We start from the raw sequence: 17646 nt of genomic DNA on the forward strand, positions 1-17646 counted from the left end.
TACTGGTCGAAATTCATTATTTAAGTTTAACGGTCGACATAGTAAACTGAAGCGATGAATACAAATTCAGATAGAAACAACCAACTAGGTTAAATTGACTTGGCCAATGGAAATATGAGGAATATTTTAAAAGTCTTAGTTAATGTGTAATAAGCTTATTTAATGTATTAGTTTTTTTCGGTTTCAGACAATTACATACACTTGAGTTTTGTGTATATAGAAGTACAGATAGGTACTACCAGAAAATTTAAGACAATGAACTAATTTCTGAATGAATTAGTTTCTATAAACTATATTGCTGAATTTAATACTGTACAACAAATACAGAAACAAATTTTTGAAATTGTTATAATATAATCATGAATGTATAAAATCTTACAACATATGCTAAAAAATTATCTCAGAATTCCTACTTATTAAGAGTTCTTACATACACCAAGACTGCAAGTTATGTCCTCTATTACAATTAATTTCTCTTTAGGGTGGCAATGAAACATGTGTTTTCCCATAATCAGTTTTGATTTAACTCTTTGCTGTACTAAATTAATTAAAGTGTGAAAGCAAGTATATTATTTAGGATATTGTTTTAAATAAATTGAATAGTTAATATACCTCACCGAGTTTAACTTGTTTATGGTTGAACTTTATAACTTTGACAATATACTGGTCGAAATTCATTATTTAAGTTTAACAGCCTAAATCGTAAACTGAAGCGGCGGATACAAATTCAGATATAAACAATTAAATAGATTAAAATAACTTGGCCAATGGAAAGCTGAGGAGTCTTTTAAAAGTCTTAGATTATGTGTGACAATTAGTTTTCTCGCTTTCAGACAATTATATGCATCTGAGTTTTGTTCATATAGAAGTACAGATAGCTACATAATGATATGCTAAAATATTATTTCAGAATTCCTACTTGTTAGGAGTTCTTACATGTACCATGATATTAAATGAAAAAAAAATGCAAATTACGTCCTGTATTCTAATTTCACTTGTATTCATTGGGAAGCAGAAACTAGTTTTCTAATCAGTATTGATTTTACTATTTGCTATACTAAATTAATTAAAACGTGAATGCAAGGATATTATTTAGAATATTGATAATTTGAATAGTGAATTTACCTCACCGAGTTTAACTCGTTTATGGGTGTGGTTTACAAGTTTGTCAATATGCTGGACGCGACTCATTATTAAACTTCAACAGTTGAAATCTTAAACTGAAGCGATGAATACAAATTGAGCAAGAAACAATTAAATAGGTTAAATTGAGTTTGCCAATGGAAAGCTGGGGGGTCTTTCCTAGTCTTAGTTTATTTTTGATCGGCTTATGCAAACTACTAGTTTTACTCAGTTTCAAACATAATTAAATTATTACTCCATACAGATGTTTTTAATAGAAATATAAAAAAGAAATATTGCCTCACTATTCATGCATACAATATTTTTTACGTTCCTACGAATTTTAATAATTTAGGATATTTCGACAGAATGTAATAAACACACATCGCAAAATTTTCATGTCAGAAAACCATTTTATGCGCTGCAATTTAGAATTGTCTATTTCAGAATTTATATATCAATTTCTAATATTTCTGGAATTCTATAAGAGAAAATTTATTTTAACATCCGTTACATTACGACTTGGAAATACAATTTCAGTGAACTAACAAGCTTGAGTAAGCAGTAATTTTTGATAATCCTTTTATATTTTCAATTGCACTAACGAGAACATTACTGTTATTGTCCAATCTGTTGTAATCACACAATTTCACAGAGAAGTCAAAAGAAAATTTGCCGTTTACCGAAAAATAAAAAAAAAAATAAAAGTTGAAAATAGTGAATACGCTGCAGTGTGTATGTGGAAGACGATGGAATTTTATTAAAATCCTCCAACATTCTCCCAAGCATTTGATATAATTTAGTTTAGTTAAATGAATATTTTATGTACAGAATTTAGAATTTCATATCAGCAAACTCCCTTTCTTTTATTATGTTTTATATTCCCTTCAAGTTCATGTTCCATATCACGGCGATCGCGGAGATCACGACCTTGTAACCTCGTTTACATGCGGCGGCTTTTCTTTTAAATTAAGTTAGAGAAGAAAATATTTATTCTCAAACTCCGCGACTCCCGAATACGAGGTGACAATAACAGATGGTTCAGGTTTTATGAAACTTTATTCTGGGTCATTTAAAATCGACAGGTTTAAGCAAGCGACTGAAAAAAGTTTTTAAAATCAAGTAACAGTATAATAATATTTTAATTTCCATTATAATACAAAATTACTGACTAAGGTAACAATAAATCCGAAAATTATGTATTATTTTGAAATTTTAACGTGTTAAAACGTAATCAGGTTTGTTGGCACTCATTGAACACAATGCAGTATTAATTATATTGTTAAATAATATTATAATTATTGACGTTACATTAGGTCCTATTTATAATTTAAATATTGTTTATTGTTGAATATCACATCTATAAATATTACAATAGTATATTATTATTGTCTATTATTTAAAACGTGTATATTAATATTTTGTTCACATTTGCAATCTGATAAATTAAACAGTCAATTTTGACCAAAATACGTTGAACGTGATCTATATTTATATATTATTCAAAATTTTAAATTGTTTTGTATTTTATTAATATTATGCACAATTGTTCATTTCTTGATATCATTGGGAACAAAGAACGTCAATTGTATTCAAATAAATTACCGTCAAACTCAGTTTTCATCGAAATCGTTAATTCAGTGCACTGCACTCATTCTCCGTATAAAACTGAAAAGGAATCAATCAACAAATCCCCATTTAATCCAGCTCGATCTAAATAAAGTTCTGTTAAAGAAAATCATATCAATACGATTCATGGAAATTTATTCTCTGCGAGTTAGGTATTCGTTATTTGGCATTCAGGCGGCACACTATTCCAATTAATCATTAAAAGACATAAAATCTAAGTATTTCGCGATGTAATTTTAATTTCGTTTAATCGAATTCTATTATAGGTTTTTCCATTTCCATTAAATGAATGGAATGATAATTGAATTTAAGAAAATTTACAGCGTTTGAGGTCGCGCAATTACAAAACACTGCGGACGGTCTTTCAGTTTCATTATGTTATCTGCGGACAACGAGGTTTGCCACCAACAACAGTGAAACTTTATCTTGACGGTAAAACTTTATCGGACCTATTTTATTTATGACAAAGCAGATATCCAGGGAGTTTGTTTTAGTTGTCGCGGTTTTCCAAACTATTCTTCCAGATATGTCCGAAATTTACGGAAACCAGTTGATGGTCGGTTTTTATTCGATGGAAAAAAAAGTTCAAATTTTTGGCATTATAATGAATCGAAACTTTTCCAATTCAGACTGATCCGACACAAAAACAGATTTTTTTGCATGCCTCTGTCACAAATGGTTTCTGTACTAAGCATCTTAATAAATTTGAGAAGGACGGTTCGACTCCATATCTTATCAACTGGTCAATATCGGCGATGAAATGGCTGAAAGGTTATGAATGCACCGTATCAATAACGGCGGACAATACAATTTCCATTTCTCCGTGCTTCCGGAGGGCGGCTCATAGTTCCCATAACACGTCAATGGTAATTTTGTCAAATTGAAAAAGATGTGTATAATGAAAATCAACGGTCCGCATAATTCGATAAAGGCACACATTCCGGATTGACCATTGCCCATAACAATGGGAATCCAATTAGAATTTATTGAGTATTTAGGGATGGTTTACTTTTCTATAAGGCAATTGTTATATTGAAAATATTAATTATTGATAATATTGCTATTTATGTTATATTGGTAGAATGTATGAAATTGTTAGCCGTGCAATAATATTTATTTTAAATCATGATATTTGATGATAATTTAATTTAATAAACAACTAATATGTATTTTACTTCATTTGGGTGAGAAAGAAATTTATTTATTCTCATATTGATAGTGCCAATATACGACATGGTGATGGTCAACAACGAGCTTTAACCAGAAGACAACACAGTTTTCTGTTTGTTTCTACTAGATGAAATCGCACATTCTCTACATCCAAGCTTCGTGAAAAAGTTGGAATCACTGTAAGACTATGTTATCTATCATCAAAGAAAGGTTGCATGAAGCTGGTCTTAGCCAGAAGATGTTCTCGATACCCTCCGTTAAACAGGAGCCAACCGTCACCTCCTATGAGAAATATAATGAGTAAAATATGGCTCCAACTGTTGCTTCTGGAGGTGGTTTTGTGTGTGGTGTGAAATTTCTCTAGAAACTACGAATGCTAGACGATATCACGACCTTTGTAGACGACAATGCCAATGACAATGAATCTTAAATGGATAACTTATTTTTAAGAACATAAACTAAAACTAAAATCAATTTTTTAATTTCATTTTTAAAAAGCACTGTCGAATTTTAGACCCCCTTTACCTTAGATTTTTTTATTCTATGTAGTAATGGCAACAAAAACGGCCTGTACTTTTGTTGTCATTGTTTTTCATCATGTTATTAACAAAATTATTTAAACGTACAAATAGCATGCATATTTGTCAAAAAAATATCAAATTCTGAACAGTAACAAAACCATTTTGCAGTACATTCAGCGGAAGTCCCAGAGAAACAGGCACTTAAGTTCAAAACACAAATCCACCGAACTATGCCATCCCTCTGGACAATTTTGCATATAAAATCTGCATATTTGAGTCGCACATAACTTAACTCCCTATTTGTGACGCTTTAGTATTACGATCGAATTTTATTTCCCTATCTGCATAATTTCCAGACAACGAAATAACACATTATTCGAACAACTTGAAAATCCGCGTTAGACTAGGCATTATTCGAATATTTCATTTGCATTATTAAATTCTGAGAGCGAATAGTTCACGCATGATTACAGATTACAAACAAAAACTGAATACAGGAATTTAATTTAATTGCTCTATTGTTATTCAAATCACTAGTTAGTTAGATCTGTGTTGTTGATACGTTTGATCCATAATCCTCTAAATCATTTTTCGTATTTCAGTCATTATAATTCAAATAATATAATTGTTATGGATTTAACCACAATTACAATTTCCAGTTAACAACCATTACCGTTGAAAATAATACATACGGATATTAGAGGTTTACAATTAATCAATATACTCTAAATTTAGAAAAACATCTGTTTCCAGATATTTGTTAATAATAAATTTAAATTTTATTTATTTTTATTTTAATTATTCTAACTGTTGTCTTGGTTTACACTGAAAATTTTCACAGAAAATAAATGGAAGATTACCTTTTACGACTTAATCCACCTTAGCTTTGAAACCCTTATAAATCCTCAATAAATTATTCCAAATTTTATAAGCAATTAATAAAATTTTAACAGCACGCAAAAATAAATTCATGTATACCACTTTTAATAAAATCAACCAAATTTATGTATTTTCAGTTTATGGACGGCAATTGGATAATAAAAATGATAATAAAAAAATGTCACTGGATGTTTTTTTTTTTTTCATAAAACCGTAGATTTGAATTTCTGTGTAAGAAATAAAAAATATATGAAATACGGAAATGTTTAACGTCGCAGTCAAACTTTTTATGGGCATTGCTTATTTCCAACACTTTTCAGTTAAAATATTACTGTCTCTTTTGTCGAAGCAGGTCGTTAAATTTGTTTTTCGTATCTGTATAAGTGCACATTTGCAAAGACGCCTATCTAAAAAAGTGTTCGTATATAAATTTTATGTAAGTTGTCAGTAGGTGTTCCTGTTGTATTTTTTTAAGTTTGTTAGTTGCATCTGTTAATTAAAAAATACGCGATTCTAAAATTCAAGGGGCCACATGGAAATATGCGTCAATACCGAATGCATGTTTGGCTCGATACAAATAACAGATGGGTGTTTGGTATTTATCCAAGAGGTAATATTTACCATGACTATTCAACCGTTTTGAATGCATTGTTCGCCATGTGTTTAATAGTTGGAAACTAACCAATTTAGGGAATGTGTAGAATGTAAATATAAGTTAAAGTATATTATGCAAGACTATTATGCAAAGATGGAATTACTACTGCTACTGCTTCTGCTACTTAGACACAAAAGTTTAGTTTCATGTTGAACAGCTAAGCTATTTTTAGTGATTTGTATTTGTTCAGAATTTGTGCCAATAATAAACGTTCCAGAGACCTCCACGTCAATTTTACCATAATTCTTTCTATACCTAATTTATCATTCACGATTTATAATTTATTAAATATGACTAAAATATGCAATTTAACGAAGATCACCAAATATTTCTTATAAAATAGTTTTCTAGGGACTATAAAGTCTTAATACAATTGACTAAATTCTTTATACTCGATGTATGCTAATTATAATTTGAATCCAATATAAAATAAAACCAAAAGTTAAATATTTTACTTTCATGTTAAACAGCTAAACTATTTTTTAGTTATTTGCTCAGAATTTGCGCCAGTAATAAACGTTCCAGAGACTTTCACGTAAATTAATTTTATCAGAATTCTTTCATTACCTAATTTATCATGGACGATTTATAATTTATTAAATATGATTAAAATGTGCATCTTAACAAAGATCACCAAACATTTCTTGTAAAATAGTTTTCTAGGGACCATTAAGTCTTAATACAATTAATTAAATTATTTATATCTGATTTATGCTAATTATAATTTTAATATAATATATACCATAATGAATTTAAAATATGAAAATTTTATTTTACATGGTTAAACATACATACTGGTGTTTACTATTTATGAAGTTGATATTTTAAACTAATTATCTTAATTTGAACCGACTAATAATACTTAAAAATGTGGTTACCATGTAGTAATAGTTTTTAATTTTCTATACCAGTGAAATTATTTATTCGAACATAGCTCTGAAATTTAAACAAGAATTGGATGAGCATACATTGTGCATGTACTAAATAAACCAAATTCTATTTGAACCAAGTGTTATGTATCAATGATACCAGACAATTCCGAATGTATTGTTTGACATGTGTTTACCCATTAGAAACTCCCTTATATTTAGTGTAATTAACAGACGTATCAAATTGACACTGCAGTGTTCCCAGGATGTACGTGAATATGTGTCGCGTTCTAACACTGGTTACGGCTAAATGAACTTATTGTTAAATAATAAATCAGTTAACAAATAGTTTAACGGTTCAAATCAAAAGTTTTTGTGTTGTTGTTCAGATGATTGTGATAAATCACTGCATTGTATTTCTAAAATTGTAGTGAAGTAGTGCTGTTTCCACAGAACAATGGATTAATTTAACACAATCATCCATGATAATCTTTCAAAGCTTTGAAAGCGCACCTGAGTATAAAACTGGGTATGGGGATTTGAAGCTCATTGTAACAGTTTCGGAGTGATACAAAGTAATCCAATTAAATTGCACTTAGTCGACATGGTAAGAATGGATCATCAATATCACAAAGAAAGTTAAATTCACGTATTAGCTGTCACCAACTTTATAGGTAACTATCTGGTCTCAAGTAATTGGTTTGAGTTCGTTAAATTTGTTTTCTTCCAATATGTCAAGCACGAACTAATTTACTGTCTTGAGCTTCTCCGAGGATTTATACGCCGTTCAATTGTCTATTGGAAAAATTTAAATTTAAGTGTGGTAAGGAAAAATGTATTAATAAATTGTTGTGTATGTTGATCGTCCTTTTATATTTAATAATTTATTCGGTTTAATAAATAACATAATCAGTTTTAGATGAAAATTATGAAATAATCGTAATTAAGAGGATACTCAATAAATGTAATGTGTAACCGCTGTCAATTAGCTTTGTTTGTGAATTAGAGGATTATTGAGCGAGTATGTTTATTTTGCATAAAATATATATACAAGAGCAGAAAATATACCAACTATTTATAATATGTTATATCAAACTAATCAGGTACTGTTAATAAACTATTTGATTTCAACGCTTCGAAAATGATTTACTGAAAAGAGAAAAGCCACCATTCAGGATAGATCAATCAGTTCAGCGTCGATATTTCTAACAAAATTAAAAAATTGCCCTAGTTTCTGCCACCATTCTAAACAGGATGTTTCACATTTTGACAAATAAAGAAACGTATTCAGTATTAGTTCAAGAACCATTATAAGTAGACCACTCTATGTCAGCAGAAAGAAAATCATTATTGCTAATTAAACTAAATGCCTTACTATCTTCTACTACTGCAAATTTAAAAGTAAAATTTTTAAAACAAAAATAAAAAATAAAAAAAATATGTAAATTAAATATTTTGAGTTTGAGGTTTGAGGAGAAAAGTAAAATTAATGTTAGAAATTTGAAGTACGTACTCACGTACGTATACTTATATTTATCTCTGGTGAATATTATTTGAACAAATTTTTCAGACTGAAGTCTCAATAGCAAAAACTAACTCATCACTGACTAAGCAATTTTTAAAATATGTACACGGTTCCAAATATATGACAGAAAGTTTGCTGATCCAAATTCCTTGGGGACCTTCCAGAAATGCATATAGACAAGAGATATTAGACAACTTTTGGTAATGCGATATATTCAACCAAACAATACAAGGTGTTGGTTGTTCGTCTGATACTAACATTCAGTACACGTTGTTTAGATGCACCGTTGACACTTAAATTAATTCCAGTGAATGAATTTTGTTCTGGATACAAAACGGCTTTCAGCTGCATAACATTCTTTGTATTTTCAACATTTGAGTGACAGAATTATAAACTTTTGAATAGTGTTTACTATTGTTATGTTAGTAGGAAATTAAATATAATACCTTACAGTAAAATGTGAAATTATTGAATAGAGGAGCTTTATGAATATGAATTTCAAACGAATCAGGAAATTATTATGAAAAGGCATAGTGAATACATAATTGTACAACAATTTAGCGACGTTTTATGTGTTACAGAATAAACGCGACAAAAAAGATATTTAGTAAAGAGAAACAATAGTTTCTGTAAAATTAAGTGAAGTTTTAATTGTGCGTTCTTTTAATACGTTACAGCTACAAAGAAGCTACCACAAGATATTTAATATTGGTTCATTGTCTAAAAGATTTTTATGCACTCCACATTTCGGCGGCGGAGTAATAAAATTGTGAAACTCGACCCTGTTAACAGTTTAATGTAGTCGATGTAAGGTGAAACATTATAAAATTTACGATCTACCTATTCGGAAAATTTAATGGGGCCTGAATGATGGAGGAAAAGTGAATAAATATTAGACAAGACATAAGGTGAGGGCAATTACAACGTGATATCAAAAATTTATGAGCATTTTATTCCGTTCAGGGACGAAGACTGCCTCTAGGAAACCATTTGCAGGTCGTAAAAGAAAATGTTGCGAGCTACACCTGGTTTTTCCAAACGCCTCTGTATATAAATAAACATACTTTGCCGAATATTTATTTTGCAAATAAAAGTATAAAGTAAAGTTTGCGTCATGTATTAGCTTAATTTATATTTTAAATAAAATAACACCAGTGGTATTGGAATCATAAATAAAAGATTCTTATTTATAAAGAATAAGATTTATTTGTTAATATGTAAAAAATATTTATAGACAAATATAAAATTTAATTCTCAAAAATTTGTTGAAAGTTGTGTGTCTTAATTATGTTAAAAATAACATAATTACTTTTTCCAAAAAACTATGTGTATCATTTAACTTTTTTTCTGAATAATTATTTTGAAAAGAAAAGGATAATATCCATGTTAAACATTTTAATTAAAATTATACATAAGGATTTGTAAATTGAAATGATGATTAGTATATATAAAAATGTTTCCAGAAAAATATAAAAAACAAAATGTAATTTATTGGTACCATTTGAATTTATTCATCTGTCTTAAGCAATAATATTTAAGAAATACATAATGTAACAAAGAAAATGTTGCAAGCCACACATGTTTTTTCCTGAAAACTTTCTATATAAATAAATAAATAAACATATTTTCCATTTAGAAATTATCAAAATAAAAAAGAAATAATTCATATTTTAATTAAAATAGCAAAATTTATTTTGGAATCATAAATAAATATTCTTGTACAAAAAGATTTGTAAATTGAGATATTTATTAATATATTAAAAATCTTTACAGAAAATTTTATTCTCAGAATCTTTTGTTTGATAATTTAAAAAATACATTTAATCAAGGAGGTTTATTAATCTTAGATGAACTTATTTGTACAAGTAATAATATTTATAATATAATTGTTTTTTAAAGAAAAATATTATTTCACTTCTAACAAAGACCTAAAGAAAATCTTACATAGTTCTCCTGGTTAAGTTAAAATATTGTACTTGTTGATAATAAGACAATTATATTGAAATATACATTTGTATCCATATATAGAACAAACCGTGATAGTTTCCGTTTGAAATTGATAAAGCAAGCTCAATATTTGCCGATGCTTGACAGATAGCTCAGTTACAGCACATGAATCAAATTCAAATGTCTACTAACAACAATAAATTTGAAATTTCCTCTACCCTGTTTATCAAGAATAAAACACTCTGACAAACGTTGAAAATTTTATCAATTCCTTTTCTTAAAAATTTCAAACTTCCCATTGTCAAGGAAATGCATTTTTATGTAAAACACCAACTCTATCAACATTTAGATAAGCTCTATTGAAAAAATCCATTAAGATTTTGCACAAAACTTCGTTTCAAGAAAATTTTCCTACAAAATCGTAAAACGAAAATAGTATTAACTTATCTGCACTTCTGAGCATATTATGTTATCTATTCAGTTATGTCAACAAACATAGGTCTTTTGGAACAATGCATTTTATGACACGTTCGCCGTTGCGGGGTTTTATCTATTTATTATTTTTCATAATAATGTTTCTATGTTGCAATAAAGCGATAATGCACCTTATATTATGACATAAAACAAATTTAGTTTCTTATAATGTATCATTTATTCTCGTACAGAAATAAAGTTAGTATAAGACAAAGTCATAAGTCATTACAAAATTCATTCATCTGCCGTTCAAGTAGCGTGCATAAAATTATGCCATCCTTGACATTAAGTGCTGAGGCTTTTCCGTTTTCACAATAATAAAAAATGTTATCATCAAAGTTATGATTCCGCCATTCGGGCGTAGACACATAATCCCGACGTTAATATCCGTTAAATGTTTGCGATAGTTCTTAAATAATAATTTGAAAAATGTCTAAGGAGGATTACGGTTTCATTTATTATAAAGGAGTAGACGTCCACTGACGACGGCCTTGTTAAATTTCTGAAGTACGGCCGAGCTTTCACAGACGTTATTGTCGAGGAGAATCATTTCGAGACCTCACTTCAGATTCCTTAACACACAGTGACACCCACATTTCGACTCTTCTAGATAGGCATTATGTGTCCATATGTTCGTTTTTGTTTTGAGTCACGTTGACATCCAAAGTAGTGTTTGAACATACGCGATAGAGCCCCCTATTGTCGACTGATGAATGCCTTCATAATAGTTTGCAGAATTATACAAAAGAACAAAATTAAACGAATTAAAAAAAAAATAAAATATGTTATTTCATGGAAGGACCTCGCGTAAAATGTACGTTAACATAGACATATCTCTGATAAGGTAATGAAATGTTCTTTGAACATGCAATGTGTCAATACAATTTTTAGGGGACACACAAACTGTCTTGAGGCAAATATGTAAACCAGATATGACAAAGACTAAGTAAAGACGTATTTCTTTTGTTATTTGCTTTCATTCATGTTTGTATCTGTATACCCTAAAACCTATTTTAAAAGATCATCTATTTACTGTTCCATTTATGTGTGTTTATCAATGATTATTTTATATAAAAAATAATTTTATTCAATATGTAACACGGTCAATGCAACATTGTCAAGATATTCATCTTAAAGAGAATGATACAGTGTGTTCCACTTTGTGCTGTTCCACTACATTTGAAATCGATCCCCTTTTAAATCTCAAATATAAACTGGCACCCAAAGTAGAGTACATTCCCCATAGATGAATAATACTTTAAATAATACGTTAAACAAATTAGAGAAAAAAGAAAAAGCATATATTAGTCCATGATGAGACTTGTTGCAATCTCAAATATTTTATTCTGCCATAGTTACAATAACATGATAAAAAATCCATATTACTGTACTGATTTAGTGAAAGTGTTTGAAAACTAAGAAATTTAAGTTATAATATTAAAATACAATTGAAATTTAAATTTTAGGGTCAGTACTTGCTTCATTTTAACAAAAAAAATATTTAGATTTTCTTTATTATTATATTTGAAATATTGACCGACTATTTTAGAAACACCTTAGAGATTTTTATTAATATATTTTCTTCCACAGAAAAAAATAAATTTACTATTACATAATATTTAAATATGAACAATTTACGTAAAATAATGAAATTTCTCCTGAAAAAAGTACAGCACCTCAAATTTAATTTTAATTTGTTTTTCTCAGATTTCCTTAAAATTTGGTCCAATCATATTTGAATATGCTTTGTATTTTCCTAATATACATTTAATGTAATTTTTTTTTCTTTCATAATGATGCAGTAGCGTAGATTCCGGTGGACTTTTTACATTATTTAGAAAAATAGGTGTTTAAGATATTTCAATTTTAATATTTATTTTGGGAGTACTAATAATGGTCCAAATAGGATGGTCCAAAAATACCAAAAATTAACTTATCAGCTTAAAAATTGGTGCTTTTTAATTAGAAAAATTTAATAACTCAAAAAATATGACATTTAGGAAGAACATGGTATAGTCATTTTATTTACAATTACGTGTATAATTAAAAAAATATACGTGGTGTTCTACTGAAAATAACAAAGTTGATGTCACTTCCGGCAAATCCGGAAATGAATTTAAGAAAAAAAATAAAGGATTGGATTCAAAAGAAATAGATTTGTCATGAAATACATCATGTATATTTAATTAATGAAAATTGCACTAAAAAATGTATTATTAGTTAATTTATTTTAAATACTTTATTTTATAGCTTTTTAGTTTGTTGAGTTTATCGCATGAAATTATCAGTCTAATGTATTTATTTGCAGCTTCATAAAATTGCTTCAGACAATAGACATCTGAATAATTTTCAACACATTTAAACACCAATGCCAGCTAAAATAGGGCGAAAGCATTATTGAGATTTAATGTAGGAAAATTGCCAAATGCAACTTATTTGGAAAATTTAATCTCTAATCACCGAAGTAAAAGAAAAATTACAATGCAACCCCAAAAATAAACTGGTCTTTATTTGTTTGCGGTTTGTATTCTATGATTAATAAAGTAATAGATATGTGTCGTGATTGTTGTAACTTAGTCAATTTAGGTATTAGTTTCTGTTCACTAAAAGGATTATTTAACTTACTTCTTGAAATATCCGTTTATCTCTTGAGTAAATACATTATCTGATATCGATTTCGGGTGAAATTTAGTGTCGTCCCGGCTATAAAGTGGATGAGTGCATACAAAATTACCCCACGTTGATAATCCCGAATGTAGCGGCAATTCATGATCAACCACTTTATTAAAATGTTATCTAGTAGCCGAACCATAATTTAAATTGCTTTTAATGAATATCATCAGTCGTTCATCGCCATATCTAATGCACTCCCCCGTTTAGTTTCCGCGTTTAATTGGAAAACTTAACTCGGATTGTTGGAATTTTAGGTGTCGGCAATATAAATCAGAAGTTCGTTTTAAAGATTGTCGAACTATTCTCACGCGGTTTCTTACTTTAAAATTAAAATATTAATCTTTTCCCGTTAATTACTCTCACTTAGTTGGATAGAATACTTTAAACTTTTAAAGTAACATCACTTTACAGTGTAATGTAAAATAATAAGTTTTCTAACATATTAATTATTTAATTTTACTCAATTACATATCTACCAACAAACCTGCGAGTGTTAATAATATCGTATTTAGTAAATCATTCCAAGTCCAAATTGGGTTTGTATAATCATAATTGCCGTTTTTATTACCCCGTTATGGGCATTAAACTTGGCTAGACGCTGTAGATAATGGTAATTAGTGTTGCAAAGAGTCGTTGTATGGAAGTTGGAATGCGTTAAATAATCTTAACAAAGCTATTCACGTTTTGATACCAAATAATTAGTGAAAGGCTAATCAAGTTTTTTCTAATATTTAATTACATATTATTTTTGATGTTAGGTATTACTTTGTAATATGAAAACTAAGTATTTAATCTAGTTCAGCATTTCCAAATATCTCATTTTCAATTTTTATTTATAAATATCTATATAATGCTATTATTAGTACTGGCCAAATCTTGAAAAATAGACTAATATTGATGAATTATATGACACTCTTTATAAAAAAATATATTGAGCAATAGATGATTCTGTTCTTAAATGTCTCACACCCATCTATTTTGATATCATGAAAATGATTTTATTGACATAACGTTGATATTAAAAATATCATTAACAAAGATCTCCAGAGACACTTTTAAATGTGCCTCAACAACAAATACGAGATAAATAACCGCGGATTTACTATAGTATATTTTGGTACAGTACAATAACGAATAAATTATTTTGCTGGTCATGTCTTTTATTTTCAAAGGGTAGTGAAGATATTTACTATAAAAGGGTCCTTTGTGATTTAAAAAATCTATCTTATGGATTAAATTTACATGATAAAAGCTTGATCATTCGATTTGTATGTTGTTAATTATGCTTTTTTCTGTATATAATGTGACTCATGAGCGACCACTGTTTGAAATACAGAGGAAATTATATAAACAGTAAAATTAAAATTGTCACACAAAGTTTAAGAAAACCACAAGTAATAATGTCTACAAGGAATTTTTCAATTTACGTTCTGTAGTAAAGAGACTTGTTTCAGTTCCTTTCAGTAATTATTTATACAGAGTTGAAGATAGTCTGGATTCAAGTAGTTTTTGGGATTATATTATTACAAAGAAATGTAATTCACGTTTTTCTGGTCAATTAAACTGCAAGAGAATGCTTAAATGCAGAACTTCAACAATGTGTTTAAAATAAACTGTTCTTTCTTTTATATAAAAAATTGTTCTCTTAATTTGTATATTGGAATAATTAATAATTTTCAATTTACCTGAATTATGTTTTTAATTTCCTTTTATTTTTTAGATATTGGTGTCAATTGTTTTATTTACATTTTGTATTTTGTCCAGTTATTGGAATGTATTATTATTAGTATAAATGTTAACATAAGTTTATTAAAACAATAATATTATATATGTCATGTATGAAGATCACACCACAACATTCCGTAAAATCTCAAATTAAAACAAAATTAATTAAAAATTTTAAAAATTCAATACTATTATAGTTTTAAAATAAACTGCCAGCAAAAAATAGGTGATATACTACCTTAATCGAATACTTTTGAAATTTGTCTTGTGTAATATAAAATGAATTTATACGGCGAGCGTTTGAAGGCTAGGCTTTCAAACATATGCTAATATATTTACTATAATTTCTTATTATTGGTATTTTAGTTGTTATTTTTATTTTCTCGAGTCGTCCGATTCACAATTATGACTTTACATTATTTAAGTAAGGTTGAAATCAATAGGACACTTAGTATGATTCAGGGTGGTAAGTCGAAGTTGCCATACAGAAGAAACATCATCACAAGCATTGTCGACTCCATTTCCGAGGAGGTAAGGGCGGAATTTTAGTTTTTAGCAACAACGTACGACCTCACAGGAACTCACTTAACTAGATGGAGGAACCTGAAATTTCGCATCTTCTTTTGCCATCGATGTCACTCTACCTGTATACGATCGAACACATGTAGAAAGTTGTTCAAAGGTTGGTAGATTCTCACGAACCGGCTCCTACTACACTTCTGCAGTTACGGGAAACCTTACCTCAAATCTAGGACAATATTTCTCAAGATACGATTGACAACTTAATATGAAGCATGTTTCATCGTATTCAAGTTGTTGTGGAAGCTAGTGGTGGCCCTACAAGATATTGAACCTTTTTTCAAAAAAATCTTTCATTTTGCAATTAAATTTACTACACATATATATTTGAAAAATTTTTAATTTTCCTCCTTTTAATCGAAGTTATCCCTTATTTTTTGCAGGCAGTTTAATTTTAATTCATTAAAAATATGAAAGTTTCCTTATAATAATTGTCTTCTTCGTTAGTTTTCTTTAGTAGTTATTAAATAACTTTTGATTTATATAAATGTTTTGTAAAGTGTGTTGTTGCTGACTGACACAAAATATAGTAACAAGAGTTTTCTTTAATTTAATAGATGTTTCTATGCATTTAAAATAATATAAATTTTTAATTATTTAAATCAATTTTATTTATATTAAATAAACAGAATTAAATAAAAACATTAATTAATTTATTCGTTATTTACGTGCGCATTAATTATAAATGCAAATCTTCGAAAACACTCACTTTATTTTTGAGTAGAGCTGTCGGGTGCAAAGGACCGTTCTCATAAAAAATGCATGCTTGAATCAAAGTTCCGCTATTAAAACACAAAACAACGAGATGATTTTCGCGTATAAAGAGCGGCATCCGGCGAACGTTGGAATAATAAATAAGTGATAAGCAATTACCTGAATCCAAAAGGGTAAGTAAAATCCGGTACAGCAAAGCAGAGCGGCTGCCAGGGACATGGTCGCCCATAATATCCCCAGGCCGGTTAGCGACGTGGCCATGATTCCGCAATACGGTCTTGCTTGGCTCCTGCAAATCCCGATCGCACTTTTTATTGCACGGCCACTTTACAGATTCAACGTGGGAACGGATTCACCTGATCCCTGTTGCACCGGGTGCACGCAATCGGGTAATTCGTCCATTTTAATGTTGGCATATGTCGGATCACATCTGAAACAATATATGTATTGTTAATTTAAGGGTCGTTAAGGGTTTCTTTACGACCTAATATAATGTAGAAGGCCGTCAATATGTAGGTCGTCAGCCATAACTGTATGTAGTCATTTACCTAGAAATGGCACACTTGTCAAAGCAAGAAGCTGAGTTACAAATGTAGAAAATTTCTGACCATTTTCCTTATTTTAACATATTTTTTGTACAGTGTTTAATTTCTTATATAGATGATACAAATTGAATTTTTTAATATTTACTTATCTTATATCGAATTATAAAAATAAGCTGTAAAACAGAAATAAAACTTTGACCTCCGACATCTAAACAATTATATAAGAGTATGAAAAAATTGTAAAAAACTTTTCTTGTAGAGCGTTCTCACAAAAAATGTAACTAGAAATTTTATATATGATCAAATAATAGAGTGATATGAATTTTGTCATATATGACTGAAGAAAAAATAGAAAACTGAGAAAACCTTCCTATTAAAATAGCAGCAAAGAGCACATCTTTGAAGAACATTTTTTAAAAGTTCACGCGTTCACAAAATATAAGCAATTATTATTAAATTAAAATTATACCACTAATAATTTTTAGTTATTTTATAGAAGTTATATTTAGATAATCGATTTATAAAAAGTACGTATTAAAATAAAATTAAATCCTAAAATAAGGTAATAGGCTTAAATATAATAAATCCAAAATTTCTTCTTTATTTCATAAAAACCTGC

The 17646-nt window shown here is 28.7% G+C and overlaps 1 protein-coding gene across 1 annotated transcript in view; it reads right to left on the reverse strand.

Moving 5' to 3' along the window:
* LOC109601499 (LHFPL tetraspan subfamily member 6 protein) overlaps positions 1-17646 on the reverse strand; it is a 163570-nt gene that overhangs the window by 125966 nt on the left and 19958 nt on the right. The window contains exon 2 of the mRNA XM_049964520.1: positions 16642-16912. Within this exon, the coding sequence (XP_049820477.1) occupies positions 16642-16743 (102 nt within the window). The 5' untranslated portion in view covers positions 16744-16912. The remainder of the gene's footprint in view (positions 1-16641; positions 16913-17646) is intronic.

The sequence above is a fragment of the Aethina tumida genome, chromosome 3 (assembly GCF_024364675.1).
Source record: "Aethina tumida isolate Nest 87 chromosome 3, icAetTumi1.1, whole genome shotgun sequence".
NCBI lineage: Eukaryota > Metazoa > Arthropoda > Insecta > Coleoptera > Nitidulidae > Aethina > Aethina tumida.